We start from the raw sequence: 26,219 nt of genomic DNA, 5'->3' as shown, positions 1-26,219 counted from the left end.
TAAACATATTAAAAATTATGAGGTCCATCACTCTGTTTTTTTTTTAAACTGTAAAATCCTATCTCCTCCCACAATTTTTGCCTACAGTGCATGAACATGTTTGACTGTGAACACTACTGTAAACGAATACCTGCAAATTGATAAATAAATCTTCAATGTTCATGAAAAAATTGAACATTTTTTAGAGTCATGGTAGATGATGTTTGACAAATATCAGAATTTTACCTAAAAAACTGAATTTTTGAGAACATTTTGAATTCTGCTCTCATGTAAATAATTGCAGTCAATGCAAGCACCATTTTTAAACATCAGTTATTCACTTATGGAGCAAATCAATCATTTTTAAAAACAAATGACCAACATCTCCATGCTGCAATATGTGTATTTTCAGATTTTTGTCTTGATAACTGAATTTTTTACAATGGTTTCAAATCTGCCTGCACAACAGTGAATGGCTTACTCAATTTGTGAAGCCACTGTTGTATTGCCACTTGCCAATTAGCTCAGAGCGATAGGTGACAGTCGTTGGTTCCAGAAGGTGTGAGTTCGAGCCTCAAGTGGTCACAAACGAACATTGCTGTCAAGTCGCTTGTCTTCCTATTCTCCTGTTTGTTACTCAGAATTGCCTAAATTTGTGAAAAATAGCCCAGACCCGACCCATCGCTGATAAAAACTGTCCTGTAGAAAAAATTAAGAGGAAACTGAAATATGCTGATCATCCTTGGATCACAAAGGATCCAAGGAATTCTAACTCCGAAGGCGTAGAACTCTTCTAAAATTGTACTGGTTTTTTATTATTATTATTATTATTATTATTATTATTATTATTATTATTATTATTATTATTATTATTATCATCATTATTATTATTTGTTGTCTGCTGCTTGAGCTCAAATTCCCCTGAGATGGAATGGGCAAGAAACTTGAAACTTCCCAATGATTGGAAATGATGTGCATCAACTTTTATTAAAATATAAGCCCAGTCAGCCAGACAGATGGTGGCGCTGTAATTAAGGCTTGAAAATGCATTTTTGGGAAGGCCACGCCCCTCACACCATAAGGCTGATTGACTTGAAATTTGACACACAAGTCCAGCTCCATGTGCTCCACAAAAAACCATGGGGACCATGAAGCTCCGCCGAACCTATGTTTTGCTAATAAGCATAATGTGAAAAACAGTAAAATGAACAGAACTTTTGAAAGATTGACTCTATCAACACTAAATTTGGTATTTTTGGGAGATGAAAAGACAAATTTCTACTATAAATGAGCCAGATTGGTCAAAAAACATGGCCGCCACGGACCAATGTATTTTCACAATGGGAGGGGCGTAGAACTGATTGGTCATAACTCCCACACCGTTTGCCCTATCATCACAAAACCTAGTGGGTAAGTTGACAACGAGACTGGGAATCTGCCTACCAAAGCATGTTGAGCTCAACCTATAGGGGGCACTATAAATGCCATTTGCATGTAGCTGAAAACCCAATTTGGAGAAATCTGGGGCTTACCATGGCTATGTGTTGCACAAATCTTTAAGGAACATGGCAGCCGATGTCATCGACTGCGGGGTTCAGAGTCAGGGTGGCCGGTTTGGGGAGAAAAACGATTAGAATCTGCGGATTGCCCCTTGCGGCTATATTTATTATTATTATAATTTGTTGTCTGCCGCTTAAGCTCAAATTCCTGTGAGCTGGAATGGGCCAGAAACTTGAAACTTGGCCCAATGATTGGAAATGATGTGCATCAACTTTTATTAAAATATGAGCCCAGTCAGTCAGCCAGATGGTGGCACTGTAACTAAGGCTTGAAAATGCATTTTTGGGAAGGCCACGCCCCTCACACGCAAGTCTGATTGACTTCAAATTTGACACACAAGTTCAGCTCCATGCACTCTACAAAAAAAGCTTCTTGGATCATAATGCTCCGCCCACTTCGATTTTTTTGCTAATTAGCAAATTGTGAAAAACAGTAAAATGAATAGAACTTTTGAAAGATTGACTCTATCAACACCAAATTTTATATACAGCTTCGGGGGATGAAAAGACACATATCACTTCAAATGAGCCAGATGGACCAATGTATTTTTGCAATGGGCGGGGCTTAGAAATGATTGGCTATAACTCCCGCATCCTTTGTCCTATTATCACAAAACTTGGTGGGTAGGTTCAAAACAGGACTGGGAATCTGCCTAACAGATGCCATTAGCAGGTAGCTGAAAAAACAATTTGGAGAAATCTGGGGCTTATCATGGCGATGTGTTGCAAAGAACGCAGCGGCCGATGTCATCGACTGCAGGAAATGAGGGTCAGGATGGCCGGTTTGGGGCAAAAGAGGTTAGAACCTGCAGAATGCCGCTTGCGGCTATATTTTCTTGTTTGTTATTATACTTATATAATGTAATTTCACATTCTGTTAGATTACTGCTAGACCATGCCATCAGGTGCATGCTGAAATCCAAGAGCAAACTTATTTTTTGCTCCAGTGAAAATGTTATTTTTGAAAGGCTTTAATTCCAACAAATATGGATTGAAGCAGAATATTCTAGTAAAAAATGTTGTGGATTTTGGAAATTATAACATGGGTTTATTTTTTTCAATATATTACATTACATGCTGCCTGTACCCACTCTTTCTCTGTCTAATGAAGTCAGGGTTACAGTCTGAAGTGATCTTTTGCTGTGATTGATCTGCTCAGATGGCAGGAGAAAAATTCCCTCTCCACTCTATCCTCCTGTGTCTGCATGTCGGTGTACACTTTATTCAGCTACATAAGACATAATAATATTCTATAGTACGATGTGGGGGAAAAGGTGAGTTTGTTGCTTTTTAATCAAACACTCCAGTCTATTTTTTAAATGTGATGAAGAGAGAATGGTAACTCAAAGTGTCACTGAATGACGGATCGTTTGGCTGTTTATCAGTTCAGGGAGTTGGAGAGCACAGAGCGATTTGGTGAACAAATCTTTTGAAAGAATAATTTGAATGAATGGATTCTAGAGATTCAGTACAGTAAAAAGAAATGCCATTCCCATCGCTACTGTGAACACCACAAAAAAGGAAATTATTAATCAAAACAGCCCAAAGACAAAACTGCCAAACATTTCTGTTCAATTGTGTTATTTTAGTTTCAGAATATTCTCCAACCATCTGAACTACATGTCTGTCGACTTTAATCAAGACATTTTTATGTTTTGCTTTGGGAGGCATTCTAATGACCTTGATTCAGCGCTAACTCAGTCTTAATGCTTTTCTGTCTGATTGCCTGAGGTCAAGACGACTGATGGGAAAAAAAGGAAAACATTTAGGAACAAAGATACTTAATCTTCAGGAAGTTAAAAAGTATGTATGGTGTAATGAGGCCAGCATTTATGCTAGAAACTGGTTTTAATCTTGATTATGGCTATGGAAAAGCTGATCTTGCAAAATATCCAAACTTTTAAACAGAACCAGTGTCAGGTCAAAGTCACAAACAAACCATCCGAGTGAGGAGATTAGATGTAAGTTAACACTGTCAATCAACCCCATAATGTCACTCCAGTCTACAAATCAGTATCACCCAAACTCACAGAGCTACTCACCCTCCAAGGAGCTGTCTCTGCAGAACCAAGAGACAACAGAACAGCACAAATCAAACCAAATATCATTCACTGATAAAATAGAAAACAAAAGAACACACCAGTCCAGGGCGAGCACCTCATTAGGACTGCAGCCTTTGCATTAAGGTCAACAAACTGTAAGCATGTGTGGTACACTCAAAATGTGCAATAGTTTTTAGTTTAGATAGTTTATTCCGAATATGTAAAAAAACAAAAACAAAATTATCATACCCTAATGGGCAGTCATAAAGGAAAAAAGAGAGAAAAATTAAAATAACAATTTGAAAATAACAAATTATAACAAAGTAAACATAAACTAAAAAATTATACATTCTGTTTACATATCCGAAAGGAGTGGGAAGAAGTATAAACTTATTTTATTCCACCCCCTTTTGATATATAATACCACTGAAATATTTTGCCTTCTATCAATATAATAATAATAACAATAATATTAACTATTCATTTCTATAACTTCCATTTCTATTCTATTTTCTTCTATAATATATAATATACACACATACTGAAGATAACACAGAGTACAATATATTCATATACAAACATAAATACACACAGACCTACACACACACACACACACACACACACACACACACACACACACACATACACATATACATACATACATACATACATACGTACATACATACATACATACATACATATGACATACACACACATACTGAAGATAACACAAAGATACATAAATGACAAAATAAATAAACAATATACACCCAGTGATAATCATCCACCCTCCTCATTTCTGTACCTTGTAAAAATCATCTCCTTATATATTTTTTTTAACTGGTTTATGTTTGGACATTCCCTGAGCGTCCCCTCCAGACTGTCCCATTATTTAACCCCACAAATAGAAATACAAAATGTTTTTCCTGTTGTGCGTGCCTTCAGTATTTTGAATTAAAATTTTCCCCTTAATTTATAACCCCCTTCCCTTCCAGTGAATAGTGTCTGAATGTTTTCTGGTAGCAGATTATTTTTTGTTTTGAATAGTATTTGTGCTGTATGAAAATCCACCATATCTTTGAATTTTATTAGTTTTGACTGTAAGAATAGTGAGTTTGTGTGATCCCTGTATCCTGCCCCATGAACGATCCGTATTGCTTTCTTTTGTAAAATTAGAAGTGGATGTATTGTAGTCATGTAGTTATTGCCCCGAACTTCTACACAGTAAATAAGATATGGCAGAACTAATGTACAATATAGAGTACGTAGTGATTTATAATCTAGTGCATGTTTTGCTTTATTTAATACTGAAATGCATCTTGATATTTTTGTTTGTACATGTTTAATTTGTGATTTCCAACTAATCTTCTCATCTATGATCACCTCTAAAAATTTGATTTCATTTATTCTTTCAATACTTACCCCATCTAGTTGTACATTAGTTCTGTGTTTGCCAAAAAGTATCAGTCTTGTTTTGCTCAGGTTTAATGATTTTTTTAATTTTTGTCCAACCATGCTTTTAATTTATTCAATTCAGTATTAATCACTTCTGTTATAATTTGTAGATTACTACCAGAACAAAACATATTTGTGTCATTTGATATATATTGATATCATTGATATAAAGTATAAAGAGTTTGGGGCCCAACACTGACCCCTGAGGGACGCCACAGGTAATGTCCAAACACTTTGAACAAGCGTCACCCAATTTCACAAACTGCTTCCTATTTGTTAAGTAGCTCTTTATCCACTCTAATGCGTTTCCCCTGATGCCATACCGGTCTAGTTTCTTGAATAATATATCATGGTTCATTGTGTCAAAAGCTTTTTTTAGGTCTATGAATATACCAGCTGTATACTCTTTTTGATCTATTGAATTTGTAATTTCCTCAACTGAATCGATTAATGCCAGTGATGTTGTTCTGTTGGATCTAAATCCATACTGACTTTCAGTGAGTAAGTGGTGTTTATTTATGAAACTGTCCAGTCGGTTATTGAAAAGTTTTTCTAGAATTTTAGAGAATTGAGATAGTAATGACACAGGTCTGTAGTTTGTGAATTGGTGTTTGTTCCCAGTTTTGTATAGAGGTATAACCTTTGCTATTTTTTTTATTTTGTCTGGAAAAGTGCCTTTTTGAAATTATAGGTTACAGATGTATGTTAATGGTTTTGAAATCCCCTCAATCACTATTTTCACAACACTCATGTCAATATCATCATAGTCCTCAGATGTCTTATTTGCACATTTGGTTACAGTATTTATAATTTCTTTCTCATCCACTGCTGTGAGGAACATTGAGCTCAGATTCTGGTCTATTAAACTGTTACTCTGCTCCTCAGATGTTACTGGATCTGGGATTTGTTCTGCTAGGTCAGGTCCAACACTAACAAAGAATTTATTAAAGCTTTCAACCAGCTTTGAACCTTGATTCATATCATGCTTGTCAGTGTTATTGATAATAAAATACTTAGGATAACTTAATTGTTTAGAGCTATTTTTATTACAGTGTTCAGTATGTTCTTATAGTATTCTTTCCTAGCTATTCTTATAATGTTAGTCAACTTGTTCTTATATTTTTTTATATTTATTTTCCTCCTCCTTGGTTCTCTGTCTTATACATTCTCTGTACAGTGTGTTTTTCTTTTTGCAGGCATTCTGCAAACCCTTTGTGATCCAAGGATGATCAGCATATTTCAGTTTCCTCTTAATTTTTTCTACAGGACAGTTTTTATCATATAGTATTTTAAATGTTTTTAAGAAATCATCATATGCACTATTTATATTATGCTATTGTATAAAATATCCCAGTTTTGCTCCATTAGGTTATTTTTGAATGCTGTTATTGATACTTCTGTTCTCACTCTCCTATATACAGTTTTATTGTCAGGTAGAATAGTCTTGTAGTCATTGTCATATATTGTAAAAACTGGCAGATGGTCACTGATGTCACTGATGAGTGGCCCGCTTATTGTATTGTGAACAATGTCATCTGTGAATATATTGTCTATCAGAGTTGCACAGTGGGAAGCTATCTTGCTGGGTCTGGTGATTTTTGGGTACAGGCTAATACTATATACTGTGTTAATAAAATCATCAGTCATTTTGTGTTTATTTGGATTAAGGAGATCAATATTGAAGTCTCCACAGATAAAAATAGTTTTATGACTCTTATTTGTGAACATTTCCTCCATCCATTCCTTGAACAGATCAATATTTGAGCCCGGTGTCCTATATATACAACTAATGATTAATGATTAATGAATATGTTTTTGTATTATTCTTTATTGATATTAACATTAAGTCTTTACTTTTCACTATTTATAAAAACACAAAACTTAAGCCTAAAAACTAAAATGTTTCTTTCTATCTACTATCTATGGGAGAGAAAGCCCTAGTTCATGAGAAAAAATACAAGTGGAACTATAAGCATAGGTGGTGTTGGACAAAAGGGTAACGTTCATTTAAGATTTTGGTGAAACTGAGGAAAACGAGATAAAAGCCTTGGCACATTCCTTCATCCCTCTCAACTTTCACCTGTGTTTTCTTTTTAAATTCTATAGATGTTCTATTAACATGGAACAATGACCTTCAGTGGTAAAAAATGATTTTAGTAATTCATGTATGTGTAATCTGTATTAGAAGGACAACATCTAGTGCAGCACCAGAACAACAAAAACTCACAAGAGAGAAATGATGAACCAAAAGACAGAAAGCTCATTAGAGAAGCACTCAGCCCTGTCAGTCCACGTCTAACAGAAGGCTGTGGTGCAAAGCAATCTAATGCTTTATTGAGGAGCCATATCAGTACTATAAACATAACACACACCATTTCTCTTCAGCAAAGTGGTCTGGGACAGGCTAATGAACATATACAAGAGATCTCCACTCTGTCCACAATGTGTGGACTTAAAATGTGTGGATTTAAAAGAGGATACTGAGTTTGCCTGCCTGACATCTCGAGGCAAGGAGTTTGGTGCCCAAACAGCAAAGGCCTGGTCACCTTTAGAGACAAGTTGAGACTTTGGAACCATTAGGAGGGCCCTGCTGGAGAATCTCAGGCGGTGATCAGGTTCATAAGGAGTCAGCAGATCACAGATATAGGCAGCCTGACTCATTCAAGGCTTTAAAAACAAGCAGTAAAATCTTAAAATCAATTCTAAAACTCACAGGTAACCAGTGAAGGGCAGCAAGGATTGGTGTAATGTGGTCACATCTCTTAGTACGTGATAAAAACCTAGGAGCAGCATTTTGTATCAGCTGCAGTCTTTGAATGTTTTGCCTGCTGATACCAGAATAAAGTGCACTGCAGTCGGCCAGTCTGGAGGAGATAAAAGCATGGGTGACTTTTTCTAAGTCTGCAGAGGACAAGAATGACCTGATCTTCTTTAGCTGTCTCAGTTGGGCAAAGCAGGACTGCACCACTTTAGTCACTTGAGCATTAAAAGATAATTCTGAGTCAAAAATTACACCAAGATTGTGGGCCTCTTCTCAAACATTGTTAGATAAGGTGCCAAGTCTAGAGGAGAGATTGTTAATGCTACTAGTGCTGGGGCCAGAGGGGCTCATTATAAGAATGTCTGATTTGGAGTCATTCAACGGCAGAACATTTTCAAAATTTTTCATTTTTTTAAAAAAACTCAGCAAGGCAAGACATAATACAACAAACATCCGTTTTACTTGGCTGTAGTGGGGTATACAACTGTGTATCATCTGCATAGCAATGGAAATCAGTGTTGTGTCTACGCATGATTTGCCCAGGGGCATCATGGGGGATTAAGACATCATGGTCCACTGTGTCAAATGCCGAGGTCAAGGAGAATTAATATTGAATACTGTGTTGGCTGCAAGTAGGAAGTCATTGGTGACCTTGACCAGTGCAGTCTCAGTGCTGTGCAGGGAGTGGAAACCAAAATTAAATTTTTGGAAAATATGATTGTTGTTCATAAAAGAAAATCAGTTGAGTGGAAATGTTTTTTTCTAAAATCTTGGATAAAAAAGGCAGCTTTGAGATTCGTCTAAAATGACTTAAAAGAGAGGGATCTAGAGGGGGTTTCTGTGAAAGACGGTAAACGGTGGCATGTTTAAAATAGGAGGGGAAAATACCAGCAGACAAAGAGCAGCTAATAATGGCTATGATGTCTGGACCAACTGTCTGAAATACAGCTTTTAAAAAACCAAGTGGGAATGCAATTTGAAAGGCAGGTGGAGGATTTTGAAAGTGCAATAGTACGTTCCAGGGTAGATGGAAAGATTTCACTGAAGTGGATTAACAATGAGACTGGGCAGGAATCAACTACCATCTCTCTGAAATCAGTGTTAAAAAGCTGCCGAATCTCCAGAAGAAGAAATTCTTCACATTTGTCAGGGGATTCAGCTGGCTGGCTGGGTCATCATGGCAATAACGTCATCTCATGTCATTGTCTGTAACCACTTATCCCTTTCCATGGTCGCGGGGAGCCAATCCCAGCTTTGTCTCAGGGTGAGGGTACAAGTCACCAGCTAATTGCAGGGCCCTCACTGATGAGCAATGTGGGGTTCAGTGTCTCGCTCAAGGACACTTCAATATGCCCTGCCCAGAGCCGGGATTTGAACCAGCAACCTTCCGATCACTAGTCAACCTGCTCTACCCTGTTTGGCTCAGAAAAATAGTTGTTTCTCTGCTTCTCTTGCTTCTCTGATTGTAAACTGATAGGTGAACATTAGTTCTTTTAGAGAAACAAGGGAGACACTGAGTTCATTTTTCCATTTTCTCCCTGCGTTCTGCATTGTCTCTTTAAAAAAACGTAGTTCTTCGTTTAGCCATGGCAGAGAATGAGGTTTCAGCTTTTTCAGTCTGACTGGAGCTATAGATTAATTATCATATTTTTTATATAATTAATTATTATAAATTATTTGTGCAAGAGCTGTTAAAACCACTGACAAGTTCATCTATGGTGAGGTTATGTTGTTCACCTGTATAAAGTACTGTGCTTGAGGACATAAAAACTTGGCAGAAGCAAGAAGACAGTGAATTTAGGGGGCGGGAGTGAATCAGTGTGGGGGGTTTGGGGTCAGGATAGAAGAGCTGAACCCAGAAAAGCACTGCATTGTGATCGGAGATGGCAAAATCAACCAAGTTTGAAAAAGTATAATTTTCTTATGGGTTATGTATGCGGTTTATGGGGGAGTTGTTGGAGTGCTTGTTGCTCTGGGGCTTCTACAGGCAAAAGTTCTACATCCTACATCTGAAATAAGACCATCAGCTAAAAGCCGACAGGATGTCCTACATTTCAACGTATATATTGTCTATGTGAAGTAAAAGATATGGGATCCAAATCAAGTTAAAGAGAATTTTTTGTCATCTTTTTCCAGCTGCTCTACACTCTAGCGATGATGTCATGCACTCTAGCTCACGCAATACACACCCATTATAAAATCAGAAGATGGCCTAGAAATCCTTAAAACTAAAACTGTGATGATTTCAAAACTGTTTAAAATTTTAAAAAGCTGAATACATGCCCTATAGTTCAAAGTCTTGTTACTTCTTCAAAGATGGAATGGTGTCTCCAGCTTAACGTATGAAGGACAAGAGGAGGTTGAAAGTTGATGAGATTTGAAGAGGATTTTAAGATCAAATTCAAAAAGTTCAAAAACTATGGACACCTGTAGCTTTGCTATAGGTGTCCATAGGTGTCCATAGTTATAGTGTTATATAGTGTTTGTGTAGTGTGTTTAGTGTGTAGTAGAGTGTTTTTTTGTTTAATGAGTCAAAACGAGGAGACTGCTGAATGGTGAGCAGGCAGGAAAGAGCTGAGGAGCCCTGAGCCTGAGGCATTGCCTGCATTTAAATGTAAATAGTTACATATAACTTTGTAAATTTCAAAAACTGATGCACAGATTTAGCAAACAACAATTTATATTTGCATTTCAAGTAATAACAATGGTTCGTTAAACATATTTGTGGTTTTCACAGTAAAAAAATCTAACTTTTTCCAACTCTGATTTGATGTTTTTTTTGTGACTTTAGGTCCATTGTGTTAATACAGTATGTCAAAATGAAAAAATAACTGTACAGTCACACATGTGAGGTTGTGCTGAAAATAATGACACCAAACAAGGCAAAGTAAATAGTTTTTAAGGTGAAATATAATGGTAAAATCAAAAGTAGTCAAAAACAGCCAAACACTACATCCCTGATGTCCCACCTTCAAACACAACCTCATTTGACCATCCATGAAAAAGCTCCTTAACCTCCCACTTTTCTATAGGAATACATGCTTCCTACGGGCAGTGCACTAGTATTTTAAATGTATTGTCTCTGTTGAAACTGAATACCTACAATCTGTACCTGTTGACAAGTTAGAGCAGTTTTGGCTGCACAATACTAAGCAGGGGGTTTTAATGGTGTAGCTGATCACAGTGTTTGTGTGTGTGTGTGTGTGTGTATAAAGTAATTGACAATGTGATAAAAATGTGTGATAAAAGATAAATCTAATTAATAATGCAATTGGGTCAGACAATATATTCTATTTACATTAGGATCGCTATGTGTGCATATGCAGTATTTATATAGCTACTTATAGATTAAAGGATTAAATGTAACAACACACCTTAGCAAATCAGGCCTAGTCATCATGACATAAGCCATTTATATAGTGTAGTATGTGTACTACAAGCTGATTTTAAAGGTTGCACCTGAGAACCTTGGTTAACATGAGCAAACACAAATGATTATGCTAATTACCAACCTGAAAGCAAACAAAACAGCAGCAATAATAGAGGTGTGTGCAATATTGCAACCAGTTTTTCTTATGATTAGTTTTCCCCCAATGTTAAACACTTCTTCCGCTGTGGAAGTAATGTCCCTCACACAGGACAGAGATACTCTGTGTAGAGTGACTTCATCATTAACTGGATAATTCATCCTGTTTTAAACAATGGATCAAGGACATCATGATGTTTCTTCAAAATGAAAAACTAAGATTCACTTTCATTAGAGCTATCCTTTCCAGCAACCTGATTCATAAGTAGACATTATGACTATTTTAACTTATTTATTATCTATTAACGGATATACTGATTTATCTATATAGTCTTTATATTTATCATTGCTTTGATCCTTCAATCTAATGAGTCCACTCCAATATAAAAGGCTTGTCTTGTCATCACAATATATGAATGGACTCAGAAACTCTAAACACGATGAGTTTTGCAATTGTCTAATCATGTTTTTTTCTTTTTGTCATTGCTGTTAGAATGGTTATCACTGTCTTGTTGAATAAATAAATGATATAGTGTTCAGAGTGTCTTTCTGTTCAAGCTTGCCTCTGCCCATACAGATATGTGGTCAGGGTTTACCTTTTTCTTGAGGGCCTCCAGTGATTCAAACTCCAGGCGGGCCAGTTTGATCTGGATGTGTTTGGGAACATCTGGGATGAGGAACGTCAGGATGAACTTGAAGGCCAGCAGCATGTGCTGAAATTAGATGACAGCAAACATATTTAGTGTAAGTTATCTTCAGGTTTTATTGGCATCATTTACAGAAAATATAGTATGGATGCAAACAGGCTTTGGGAAAGAGATTGGAATAAGTTGATTATGATATAATGGGATGATGTCTTCATGAGATACTGAGTTTGAGGACAGAAGAGGACAAGGGGGACAACATGGTGAGACAAACAGTATCACAAGAATTGAAACCATTTGGTTAAACAAAACAGTCAGTCTGTACTCTGTAATGAAACAATGACGGTGCATATTCAATTTGGGTCAGTGTCTGTGGCTGTCTGCTGATGTTTCTGGCTTGAAGAAAATGCAGACGCTTACATCATACCCTGGTGATGCTTCTTGTCTGAATTACACTTGTGAAATGTGAAATATAGTGGAATTATGACTGGAATAGTATTGAATGATGCAAGTATATAAACTGCAGTTGCAACGATATGAGATTTTTCTCATCTTCATACGCATATCAGAAAATACCACAGTTTCAAAGCATATGGTATTACAGTTATTATCAGTTAAAATCACACTTGCAGGAATGAAAACAGTATGTATTTATTTCAACCAGAAGGGTGCTTAACATACAGTGTGCATTATAAAGCAGAATCAGCAAAGTGTTTTCCCATGAAAATGGCATGACACATATGCTTACACTTCCATGGCCGCTGAGAAAACAAAGTTCTCAACTGGCCACAAACACACACACACTTTACCTCATCCTAGTAATGGACTTGTGTTCTAAAGTAGATGGAACAAATGATGTTGGACTGAGAGCTGACAAGAGGACAAACTGATCCACAGAAATGGATGTCATCCTTTTTGAATTAATTGATTTGAGTGACAGGGATGATTAAGATCTTCAGGTAGACATTTTTCAGGGGCCGTATTCACAAAGGATCTTAAGGCTAAAAGTAGCTCCAAACAGGTGAATTTAGGAGCAACTCCTAAAATAAAGGGCGTGTCAGTCGTAACTTTAGGACTCCTAATTTTTGAAGTAGTCCAGAGGACTCCTAACTCGCTAAGACCTAGTCACAGCCGAATGTGTTGGAGATGCTAAATGAAAGGGAATGACTAAAACGATGTCGGATGGACGGCGAAGGGATTGAAGTTGTGGTTGAGTTGGTGAGGGACGCAATAACGTCCCCAACCAACTGAAACAATCCTATAAATGCTTAAAATGTGTGGCTAAATGGAAAATGTAGCTCTTCACATGGGACTAGTATTACCTGGGGACCTCAAGTGATTTAGAAATGATCCCACCACGTCTCTGTTTGTGTGGCGCATTTGCACAGGATAAGCAAAGTCTGTGTTTTAACTCGAATTTACTGACATTATCCCCCGAGTTGATCACACTGGAGCCCTTGCTGGAGCAGCACAATGGTTAGATATGGATATTTTTAATATAATAACTGGTGAGCCTGTTGATAGATGGAAAAATGTTCCTTACCGCATGCTGCTATGCATGTAATCCATCTAATCATCTTTAGAGATTTCGCTCTTCTGATGAGCCTCCTTAATTTGCACCCAAAAAAACTGTCAAAACTTTATAATTCCCAACGCAGCCTCCATAATTCTCGACCGGGAAAAGGGCGTGGAAAACACAAAAAACCTTTAGAAAAACAACAAACGACCCCAAATCACAGCGATGCCAATTTGCACAGGACTAATATTATCAAATGACCCCTGTGTTTGGTGAAATATGGTAGGTAATTTGCAGTGGAATTTTTACTTTACAAATTACAGACATGGCAGATTCACACGGGATTAAGATCACAGACGACCTCCACAATTATTACAAATTACTGGAGGTCCCCTGGTTATACTAGTCCCGTGCGAATAGGGCTTTTCGGAAAAAGTTGCATTCCATCAATACACAAATTGTCTTTGACGCATGTTACAATATACTGGATATTGTTGTGAAATGGCCCGGATCAACACATGATTCCCAAATTTTGGGAAGTGGTTTGGAGAGTGGTTTAACGCAGGTTTTCGAGCAAATGCCGCTTTTATTGGCAATTCACGTTTTTTATCGCAGTCTTATAATTTGTCATTTTTGTCCCAAGCGTTTTTGTTTGGGGGGGCACTTAATTCTCTTCATAAATACATTTCTTTATCCAATATCTTTTTGTCATGGGCTTGTAGGCAACTTCCTTATTTTCACTTCATGCATTGCATAGCCTAAATGACTTTTCAATGGGCTGCCCTGTCACTTAACAACCAATCACTGTTGTCACCGCTTCTAAGTGCATCCTTATAAAATGATGTCATGCATAGCAACAGAGAGTTACTTCTAGTTTAGGAGTTCAATGTTTTCATAACTAAAAGTAGGTCTTAGTGGCTTTGTGAATTACCTTTATGAAACAACTCCTACATAAAAACTTTTAGTCCAATTTAGGAGTACTCCTAATGTTAAGATAAAAGTCTTTCATACCCTTTTCTTTTTTATATCACTCAGCAGATTATATTTCCTCTACATGGGTGTTTCTGTCTTTGTTTTAGCCATGATGTTACATATTATTTGGGCCATGGTAACACTCAATGAGGTTTCTGTGAAATCTGTGAAACAAGTCACTCTAGTCAGCACAGCAGCTTCACTAATTAACAAGGAGAACAAGCAAAGAAATCCATGATCTTGCTTCCTTGTCATATTGATTAAGAGTGCACAGTAAACAACCCAGCTCTTAGTTGATTGCTTATGCCATTCCAAGCTAATTTATATTTATGAATGTTCAGCAGCTCAAGGTTTGGCTGAGAGTGGATGCAAGGTTAGGACTGGAAGGAGAATGTGATGTTCAAAATCCTGGTACTCTTTTCAAGGTCTGACAATAAATTCTGTTTTGCATGACATAAAGGAACTGGGTATGGTCATTGTTACTGTAATTGCTACAATACACTAAGCAGAGGGAACCTTATTTGACTGATCTTCTTCACCTATATCAGACATGTCAAATTAAAGGCCTGCTGGTACAATTATAGCTGGTCCGCGATAAAATATCATATGCCCATCATATCTGGCCCACTGGTATACAAGACTGTTGACAATACAAGTCCCAGAATGCACTGCAACAACAACATGCCCAGACCAGCAAGCCCACCTGCACCTTCCCTCCACTTAACTGTCCATCTGAGGTCAGTAGTCAACTGCGCTCATCACTTTTAAATGCAATCAAACAAGCCTCTCAAAAGAAATGGCCAAACGAAAGAGGACAATGAAAACAGGGGCTTTCAAATTGGGAGGCAGAGTATCTGTTTACAGACATTAGCAGTAAAGCAGTTTGCCCAGTTTGTGGAGCTGACGTGGCTATAATTAAATTATATAAAATAAGATGGCACTATGAGACAAAACACCAGGATAAATACAAGCATGTGACAGACAGCAGAAGGCAAAGTAGTTAAAAAGGACTCTAGTGTCACAGCGGACCATGTTCACATAGCGCAAGTAAGTCAGTTGTGGCCGAAGAAATTGTTAAGTCAACCCGGCCTTTTACTGAGGGGGAGTTTGTGAAGCAGTGCATGATTAGAGTGTGCAACGTCATGTGTCCAGACAAAAAGCAAGCATTTTCACATATAAGCTTAAGCAGAAATACTGTTGCTGATCCTGTATGTGAGCTTACCACCAATTTACAAGAACAGTTGATGGAAAAGGGAAAAGACTTTGCAGAAGAGACATTGCATATTCCCTTTTGCTCTGGATGAGAGTGCTGATATGACTGATACTGCACAGCTCCAGTTAATGCATTACAGAGGAACTTTTGGGAATCAAATCAATGCATGACGCAACCACAGGAAAGATATATATGAGCAAGCATGTGAATGTGTGTATCATACACCAGGAAGCACTGTGTGGAAAAGCTCTCAAAATAGAACATGTAATGAGCACCGTAACACTTATTAACTTTAAAAGAGCTAAAGGCTTAAATCACGGCCCATTTCACTCTTTTCTTGAGGAGACAGATTCTGGACATGGCACTGTGCCCTATCACACAGAGGCGCAATGGCCAAATCCTGCAAAAGTGCTTATTTATGTAGTTGCATGAGGAAGGGAATGCCACCACAGAGCTTCGGGATGAAAGTGGCGACGTGATCTGGCATTTCTTTGGGACATAACGAAACATATGATGCAGTGACAGCTTTCCAGGCAAAGCTGCGCCTGTGGGACACTCAGATGCAGTAAGGAAACTTCAGTCACTTTATACTGACAAGACATTTTTTCAATTTGACCTGTGCAGCTATCCATCTGCAGTTGATGTAGAAAGAGCCCCTATAAATCTCCAAATGCAGCTAATAGATGTCAGTGTAATAATACACTCAAAGCAGAGTATGCCAATGTGGGCGCTGCACAGTTTCCAAGCTTCATCCCTGCAACGGTGCCTCAACTCTGTCTACATGCTGCTCAAATGCACTACATGCTTGGAAGCAACTATGTGAGCGGCTTTTCTGTGGTGAAGATGAACAAAAACCCACAAAGGAGTCGTCTCACTGATGCTCACCTTCACTCCATCTCGAGGGTTTCCACCCCAAACACTGATGAACTGGCAGCCAAGAAAAGGGGCCAAGCATCTGGCTTTAGCACATAAATGTGTGTCTGTTATGATGATGTGATATGATGAAAAGTTTATTCTTTATTTTTGACAGGTGACTCTGCAGTCCTGACATTGGTTGATAGTTCATTCCACCACTGAGGCACCAGAAGACAGAAGAGTCATGATTTTGCTTATTTGCTCTAAGCGATGCTGGTACCAGCCGGCCAGCTGATGTAGTGGAGCAAAGTGCTCACATTGCTGCATATGGTCAGTGGAGGTAGATGGGTGCAGTTCTGTTGATGGCCTTGAAGGCCAGTGGAGGTCACAGAGCAGGTCACAGAGGGGGGTCACATAGCAGATTATGGGTATACTGAATATGTGGCGCGCTGCAGTGTTCTGGATACGCTGTAATCTTACTCTATTCTTAAACTGCTCAAGCTCTGTCAGGTTGCATCGGGTTGGGGGCTTGAACGGCCCATTTCAAATTCAGCCACAAATGAAGACTGATGAAGAACCCGAGCAACAGTTGCTGTATGCAGTCTCTCTCCCATCTCAGCTGTTGAAGCTTTTAACTCCTTCAGAGTAGTCATGGGTGTCTTGGTGGTCCCCCTCACTAGTTGTCTCCTTGCAGGGTCACTCAGTTTGTGAGGACGCTCTGCTCTAGGCAGATTCACGCACACAGATAAAGACCACACACTTTTATTAAATATTTGTGAGAATACAAGCACCAATTTGCTGGACCTCTGTTGAATTAGGTCAGTCACTTTAAAGGGGGTGAATATTTATGCAATCACTTATTTTACATTAAATATTTTCGATTAATTTACATTACTTTGAGGATTTTTTTTTTTTTTTGTAAATTCTTGTGCAAAAAAGAACTTACTTAGCAAAGAGTAAAAGAGCGACAACAATCCTCTTTCTTACATGGCAAGTTTTTCCTCACTCATATGGAGGGTCTAAGGACAGAGGGTGTCATTCACTGTATGGACTGAAAGCCCACTGAGGCAATGCACTGTAAAAGCAAATAGTATACCATATTAGAAATAACAAAGTAAGTTTACTAGAGTTTAACCAAAATGTTGAGTTTATTATCAGTGGCTATGTGTTGTGAACATAAAGGTGGCACTAGCTCACAGAAATGGTATTATAACCCTAACCCTTAAGTTAACTTACTCAAGAGAGTCTGAGTTGAGAGTCTAATGAACAGTAGGTGGTGATAATGCCCCTCATGGAGGTAAATCGCAGTTAAAGAAGGTGCAGAAGAAAGAGCTTTGTCTTCATGTTTGGCTACAGCACTGCACAGGTTGTTCACATATGCAACTGTTTACACATATGGATATGTTAAACTCTTGTCAAAGTTCAAGGTTGTACTTTGTGACTGCTTTCCCACTGAAAGTTGAAGCAAATTGTGGCTACTTATTCTAACATATTCAGTTTACTTGAAAAAAGTTGGGAAACTGATTGCCTCACTTCATCAAAGTAACCATAGCTTGTCTTCAGCAAAATAAATGAAGGTCTAAGATTAAACTTAATTGCAGTCATTCAGTAATCTTACTTGAAATCTAAGAGTAAACTTACTTGCACTCATTCAGTAATTAGGGTTTTAACCCCAAAGGGGTAACCCTATTGAATTTGTGCCGGTTTACTAGGTTAGAACCCTTCTAAAATTGTGCCGTATTATTATTATTATTATCATTATTATTATTATTATTATTAGTCTGCCACTTGAGCTCAAATTCCTGTGAGCTGGAATGGGCCAGCAACTTGAAACTTGGCCCAATGATTGGAAATGATGTGCATCGGCTTTTATTCAAATATGAGCCCAGATGGTGGCGCTGTAACTAAGGCTTGAAGGCTTTGGGGGGACCTACAAATGATTGGCTATAATTCCCACACCCTTTGCCCTATCATCACAAAACTCGGTGGGTAGTTTCACAACTGTACTGGGAATCTGCCTACAAAAGCATGTTGAGCTCAACCTATAGGGGGCGCTATAAATGCTACACATGTGTATCTCAAAGACCATTAAACAGAACTTCACCAAAATTGGTATGCATGCTCTAGGGATGCGTATTGACTAATATCTTGAGTGCCATGTTAATAGGTGAAAGTGGGCGTGCCCTATTTGTCATTAACCATCATTGTTTGCATTTTATCATTTATGGCAAGCTGGAAGGGCCCAGAGACACAAAACTTGATATGTTGAGTGTAATTGACGTCCAAATGCTTTTCCAAAAATTTGATCCCAATCCGTCAGATGGGGCGCTATAACATAGGATGTAAACTTCAAAAAGGCTCTCCCTGCCAAGCCAAGTGCTATTGACTTGAGATGTTTCATACACGTCCTCCTGATAGTCCTCTACAAAAAAGCCTCTTGCACCACGAAAGCTGCTATTACGTATTTTTTGCTAATTTGCATAACTTTAAAAACAGTAAAATTAATAGAACTTTTGAAAGATTGATTCTATCAACACCAAATCTGCTATACGTCTTCAGGGGATTAAAAGACAAATTTCCAAGAAAGAACCCTTCTAAAATTGTGCCGGTTTATTTACCTGCGAGGTCCCTATTGTTTTTCCAGTGATTATTATTAGGGCCCAAGCAGGGAATCTGCAAGGACCCTATTGTTTTTCTAAGAATTCTTTTTTTTTATCCATTTCTTTATTTTTTCTCCAAAATGATAGCATTTTTCACTGCCTGAACATACCCCAAAACCCCCAATATCCCTTTTACGAACTCCTCCCAGGCAATTTCACCGATTTGCATGAAACTTGCCACAGAGCATCTGTGGACCCTCCTGACAAAAAGTTATTAAAATAATTTCAATAGGCCAAACAATACTAAAGTTATTAAATAACAATTTCATGCAGATTTCATTCCAAATAGGAAGTGTTGCATATCTCCACATTGGTAATTGACATGAAACTCAATTTACTACTTTCCCATAGACCCCTGAGGCCCTGTGCAAAATGTTAGGTGATGACCACAAGGTGGCGCTCTTTAAATTTAAGTAATTTATATCTCCACATTGGTTCATCGGATTAATGTGAACCTTTGTACAATTATTCTCAGTGCCCTCCTGAGGACAGCTGATGAAGTGTTTACTGAGCCACCACTAGGTGGCGCTCTGATGGCCGTCTAATTTAATATTTGTCACTGTGCCTGCACCATAACACTTATGGACTAAAAACGATTTTGCATTGAAAATAGTGCCACCTGCTGGTCATTTTTGGTGTGTGAGTCACAGGGGCCATTCTACAGCACCTCTAAGAATTCCATTTCCATAACTCCAACATAATATGTTGCACATTGTTAAAGATTATATCTCCGTGTTCCCTGAATTCAGCTGAATTGCTTGGTGTAGGCCACGCCCATGTTCGAGCTAACTTTCCATTCGCAAAATCGTGACAAATGAAAAACTTAATTTTTCAAACTCCTCGCAATTTGAAATTTGAGTGATCTGCACCAAACTTTGTGTGAAGCATCTGTGGACCCTCCTGACAAAAATTATCTTTTGATAACCCCTAAAACACCCAAAATATAAAACAACAAATTCCTGCATATTGTGATGAAAGCAGACAATCTTACACATCTTTACAAAATACTGTCTGATTATCACGTAAATGTTCACAATTGTGTTCCATGGACTGATGAGGCTTTGTGTAAAATTTGGTGCAAATCGGCCAATAGGTGGCAATCTGGTTGCATACAAAGAAATGTAGGACATATTGTTGGCTTTCAGCTGATGGTCCTATTTCAGATGTAGGATTACACTTTTGTTTTGTCTCTCGCTCTGCCGCCGTCATTTTTCACTCTCCAGAAATAAAAATGACATCACAGATTTCGGCAATGTCTCCTGTTACTCAATATATAAACATGTTGGCGATAACCATTACATTTTTTTCCAAACTGTTCACCTTTTAAGCTCTTTCAGCCCTCTTACTTTTTAGCTTTCATCATGCAGCACACCCCATTAATTAATCAGTTCTTCTATGATCTGGCTGGATTCTCTGGATTTTTTTCAAGATCTCCCAATAGCACCAGTGTGCTTGATAGAGTGGTGGCACACAGACTCCCAAGAGCAAGCACAGAAAGATGGAACTTCCATATCTGTGCCATGAACACTGTGTTTGAGCACGAATGTGACATCATCCAGTGTTTTGAAACCATCAGGGGAGTGTGAGCCTACCACTCAGTGGGAAGCTTGAGGGTTTGTGCGGTTACTGGACGATGATACTTTCAGCTTTTTCCTGAAACTATTTCATTGCATTATTCCTCGTGTGGACATTTTCTTCAGCCAACTCCAGAAGCAGCCCATCAACTCAGTCTTTGTCCGGGGAATCATGCAGCAGTACACACAGTTTTTTTCACTTCAGCGAACATTATTCAGCACCAGCGGGAGCATGCTACCAAATTATAAAGGAACAGCTTCCTCATCGGAAGATGTTGTGTGTAGAAGCCCCAACAGCAGCATGCCCCAACACGTGTGGACTGCGAGGGCCCGTTCATTGCTGCTTGCAGCTTAAATTTAAATTTTTATTACTGAAAGCTACTTTATGACTTTTGAAGACTTTTTGGCTCCATGCATCCCAATTTTGCAGCCTGTCAATGAACACAACACTTGGCACTACATTCAGCTTGTGTGTTGAAATTGTATATTTCTCCAAATCCAAAATTTAAAATTCAGAATTTTGTGGTTATGGCTTTGTCTGATTAAAAAAAAAAATAAACAAAACACCCGCTTGTCATACACTTCAACTTCACACATAAAAGTCACAAATTTGTCACTCTGAGTGGCAATTCTGTAGCACTGACATGAGTATAGTAGATTATAACAGACAAACCTGCGACTCTGAAAGAAAGTCGAAGTCTGTTTCTGTCGCCGACTGGCCCATTGCCTGGTTACTGCTCACTGATGTGTGTAAGCCCTAAACAGTAACCATCCCGGTATCGTAGCACCGCTGCAAGACAGCGACAAGGCGCTGCTCTCCCTCCCTCCTACCCCAATCCCATAACCAAGATAAAAACTGGTAAGTATCTGACTTTGCTACAAAAATGTTAAACTGTGGTCTGCCTGAAGCCCAGAAATAAGATAAAGATAAATAAGGTTAGAGGTTCTATTCTGGTCGGAGGTGGCCATGCTTAAAAATGCATACTCTTGCAGGTCTTTTGATGGCATTAGAAAAGTGACATCCAATGGCAATATATTGGATGTTGTGTCAATAAGTGACATCTCTGTGTATAGCTCCCTCTTGGTACAGTAAATATTGAAAGCTGGCTCATTATTCTTGTTTTCCCATATCTTTAATAGCCTGCTTGCTCTATTCTGGGAAGGCTGGATGGTAACTGGAGGAACATGCTTAGATGTACAATCAACTAGGGACTTTTCACGGACAGGTCTAATGTATAGAGTGTTGTCATGTGCAGGATGCCACAGCAGGATGGATCGCTGAAGTATACAGCCACGCAGAAAAAAAAAGAGTAATAGCCTAACACATGCTGTGAGTTGCCCTAATTTTTTTTCGGTGTTCACCAGAGCAACACCACCTCCTCTCCTTATTCAGGTGAGGGGGCAGAGTAGAAGTCAAACAGAGAACATCATCTCCAGGCCCATCATGCACTCTATTGCTATAAAAAGTCATGTTTACTTCTACACAGGCCAGGACACAGTTTGAAGGAGCTGGGGGATGGATTAGAGGTGGTTGGCTTCCTGTGAGTACCAGAGTGGGGGATTTTCCAACCATCTTCTTTTTAATCAACAAGACTAAAGCTGTCCTAGCAGAGTGTGGACATTAAACCCAAATCAAACAATACATACATTTGGACATAACAATCAACATTCAGCTGATTTTGTTATCTTTAGAGCCTTACCAGCAGAAGTTAAAAATGTAATGTTTGCCTTGAGTATCAGCACTAAAGGTCATGGTTTCATTTACATGATGAAAATGTTTCTCGTTCAGCAAATGTCACTGCAACAGGCTTGTTGATTCTGTTGGCTGAAGGTGGAGCTGGAGGAGAAGGTCTGCGGCTCACCAAAAACAAGAGTTCATCCTCTTATGTGAACATCAGTTTCTTCACCATTTTCTTCACCATTCTGATTTTAGTGTTGATGAATGTGAATAAATGTATATACATATGAGCCAATGAAAATGTATTTTTTTAGTAATTCCAATTGAATCTATCATATCTGAAATGTAGTCTTATTTGTAGGACCAAATTTGTGGACCAAATGTGGCTATATTTGGTCCAGACTCAAATTCAGATGAACTATGGTAAACAGAGGGTAAATCCTGATGACTTCAGTAACTTTTCCCTAGCACTAAGATGAGGTTTACATTTGCTGATTTAAGTGAAATATCAGAAAAAATATTGGATGAATAATAATGACTTTTTTTTTTGCAGAGATTCATTCTCCCTGCAGGATGAGCTATAACAAGTTTGGTAATTACTCTTTTAATCTAGTGACCATCATGATCAGATCACCATTTTAATTTGTCCAACACTTGGTTAATAACCTAATTCCTGCTAATTAATAACTAACTAATGCCATCTAATGACATTCCCATCAGCCTCAGCTGTACTTGATGTTAAGTGCTGAGTAGCAAATGTTAACATGCTAAGACATTAAACTGAGACAATTAACTTCATTATTAACTTATATCAAACCTACCTAACTTTTAGGCACCTAACAAACAAAATAATATTTTATGAAGGAATATGGAGAAGCTAAATATTTTCCCCAGTTTTCCACCCTCTTTTATACTTATTAGATCAGGGCGGAATTAGAAAATGTAGTTTTTTATTTCGGCCCTTGTACTAAATCTGGGGAAGTCATGTGTAAATAGTTTAGACAATGTGAATTGAATTTACAGTGAGCAAGTAGGCGTGTAAAAGACTTATTAATCTTCCATGTTACTGCAGATTTAATGAGCTGTAATGAATTATTATAATAATCAACACGAGGACATGCAAAAATGGTGTATAAACTGTTCATCATCAAAGTTCAGCAAAACATCTTGGGCAGGATATTCCGATTCTCCAACGAAGTAAGAAGACTGTTATGCCTGGGCTGCTATCATTAGAGCACAAGGACACTGTTGTCAGACCTGTGGCTCTCACAAGTCTGATGACAGCCTGTAGACTTTCTTTCATAAAGGCCTCTGGGTAGTCTGCAGTAAATAAGGATCATGTTAATTCACTTGTCTGTTCACATTTAGCAATACAAGAGCAAAGTTTAAACTCAAACAATTCATCTTTCATATAGCGCAAAGAGTCAATACTACAACACTAACACAGATACAAGTCTGTCGAAATGGGAGTTCCTGACACTGGAAACTCATCTGGTGCTGTGAAGCCAAGGCATCCTGGGTGAAAGAACAAGGCTAAAACAACTCTGTTACGGCCCCAAATTGAAAACAAACAAAGACTCGAACAAAAAGAGGCCAGTAACATATAAAGGACGCCGACTCAACACAGTCAATTTTAAATGTTTTTATTTAACAAAAGAAAAGGGCAAGAGTTTCTGGCCAAACTGAAAAAAAAAGAGAGAAGAGACCCCAGACCAGCCATGACCGTCGCATCTGGGGAATCCTCCCAACTAAAGCTGCCTAATCAAAACTACTAACCTACTAAGAGAAAGAAAACAAAAGATACGAAAACAGGACTACCAGGAACTCAAACCCAAATTAAAACAACAAAGCCCTGGCACTCTAACAGGCCAGGGAACTGAACCCAAACTCAAATCAACAACAAAGTATGACGTGTTGGCCAGGACACTGTCTCGCCCCTTTCAAAGAGTTCTCTTACAATAGGAATCGGGTAAAGCAGAACAGGGCGGAGACAGAGAACACACACACACACACACACACACACACAGCACACTGACCTGGCCACACGTAACAAACTCTATCACTCCCGTAAAAGGAAGCTTTAATCAAACACCAGGTTATCCTGACAGCTGCTGAGGAAGATAAAACACACACAGTGAACAACTTTGCCATAAAGAGTCGAGTTTATCATCAGCTCTGTGTGTGTACAGACGACACATTCAGTCATGCAGAAGATCAATATGACCCAGTTTCTGCCTCAGTACCAGCAGCGAGCTGCTGTACAGCAAATTACAATATGACTTTACAGTGGGTTTGACCGGCATCCCCCTGCATATGTGTGTGTTTGTCAGTATTTTAGCTGCCTGAATGGAACACAGAGAAAAGAGGAGTGGGCTGACTTTCATGTTAATATGTTTGGAGTGTGAACGCTGGACTAAATACACACACACACACACACACACACACACACGTACGCACACACACAAAAGCCCAAACAATGCCAGGCTGACAGGAAACCACACAGAGCAAAAACATATGCACATGAAAATCTCTCTCCTCCCTCAGACTATCTCACCCACCCACATGTAGTTTGGACTCTGGCTCCATCTAGTGAGCAAAATATTTAATTAGTCAGTCTACCCCTGTTGTGTGGCTGAGGATATACTGACTGCATATACATTGATATGCATCAACCATAAAGCCAATTGGCAAATGAAACCAACTTTGACTACATTGTAGCCGTGTAATATTCTGCAGGGAAATGCTGGATTCCTTGCATTCATGTGGGTACCACTTGGCAGCCATCATTCACTAAACAACCACCCGGGCACTCCTGGTAGATCCATATAGTCCTGGGGGTTGCAAGTGATCTCTCTATTGGTGGGACCCAATGTGGATTAAAATCTACAGTGCCTGTAAAAAAATACACAACCCCTTTGATATTTCCCCCCTTGTTTTGCTTTTATACATGGAGTCATAGTCAGTATAATTTTAATGTAAAAATAACATTCTCTATTGTATTGAGGTATGGGCTTTGACTCTGCCACTCCAGAACATTCACCTTGTTGTCTAAACTACTTCTGTGTAGCTTTCGCTGGATATTTCAGGTCGTTGTTTTGCTTTCTGATCCTTCCAGGGCCTGCTGCCAAGAAGCATTCCCACATGATGCTGCCACCACCAAGACTCACTACGGGGATGGTGTGTTTGTGGTTTTCTAGTCTGATGGCCAAAGGCTCCATTTTGGTCTCATCAAACCAAAGAACCTCCTTCCAGTTGACCTTGGAGTCTCCCACATGCCTTTGTGTGAACACTAGTAAAGATTTAATGAGCTTTCTTCAACAGTGGCTTTCTCTTTGTCACTCTCCCATAAGGCTTTGACTGGTGAAGAACATGAGCATGAATGTTACTCCTTGTATTATTAAGTGGTTTTATTCTTTTTTAACAGATAGAACCCAAAATGTCAGGATTAACCACTCACTTTCGGAATCCAGATGCATCAGTACAGGTGCACCTCAGGGCTCACCCTTTACACAAACGACTGCACCAATAGTCTCCCAGGCAACCTGTTCTTTAAATTTTCTGACGACACTGCCATTCTCAGCCTTCTTTACCAGAACTTAGACCCATCATTGTACTTCACGGAGATGAATACATTTGTTCAGTGGTGTGATGAGAACTACCTCATCATTAACATTAGAAAAAAAACTGAGGAGATGATTTGACCCTCGGTCAGTGGGGGATCATATTCTACTATCCATACACAGGGAGGAGATCAAACAGGTCACATCCTATAGGTATCTGGCTAT

At 38.6% G+C, this 26,219-nt stretch overlaps 1 protein-coding gene across 3 annotated transcripts in view; it reads right to left on the bottom strand.

The window, feature by feature from the left end:
- ano10a (anoctamin 10a) overlaps window positions 1–26,219 on the bottom strand; it is a 79,349-nt gene that overhangs the window by 14,613 nt on the left and 38,517 nt on the right. The window contains exons 14-15 of one of the 3 annotated variants that reach the window (XM_037074774.1): window positions 11,919–12,035; window positions 3,581–3,597 (exon numbers count right to left, since the gene is read on the bottom strand). In XM_037074774.1, coding sequence (XP_036930669.1) covers window positions 3,581–3,597; window positions 11,919–12,035 — 134 coding nt within the window. Of the gene's footprint in view, window positions 1–3,580; window positions 3,598–11,918; window positions 12,036–23,529; window positions 23,755–26,219 lie in introns of those variants that run through there. The other 2 variants (XM_037074775.1, XM_037074776.1) reach the window with 2 other exon arrangements.

The sequence above is a fragment of the Acanthopagrus latus genome, chromosome 17 (genome assembly GCF_904848185.1).
Source record: "Acanthopagrus latus isolate v.2019 chromosome 17, fAcaLat1.1, whole genome shotgun sequence".
Classification (NCBI taxonomy): Eukaryota; Metazoa; Chordata; class Actinopteri; order Spariformes; family Sparidae; genus Acanthopagrus; species Acanthopagrus latus.
The sequence above is the reverse complement of the archived record's forward strand: the minus strand, read 5'-3'. Positions and strand labels throughout refer to the sequence as shown.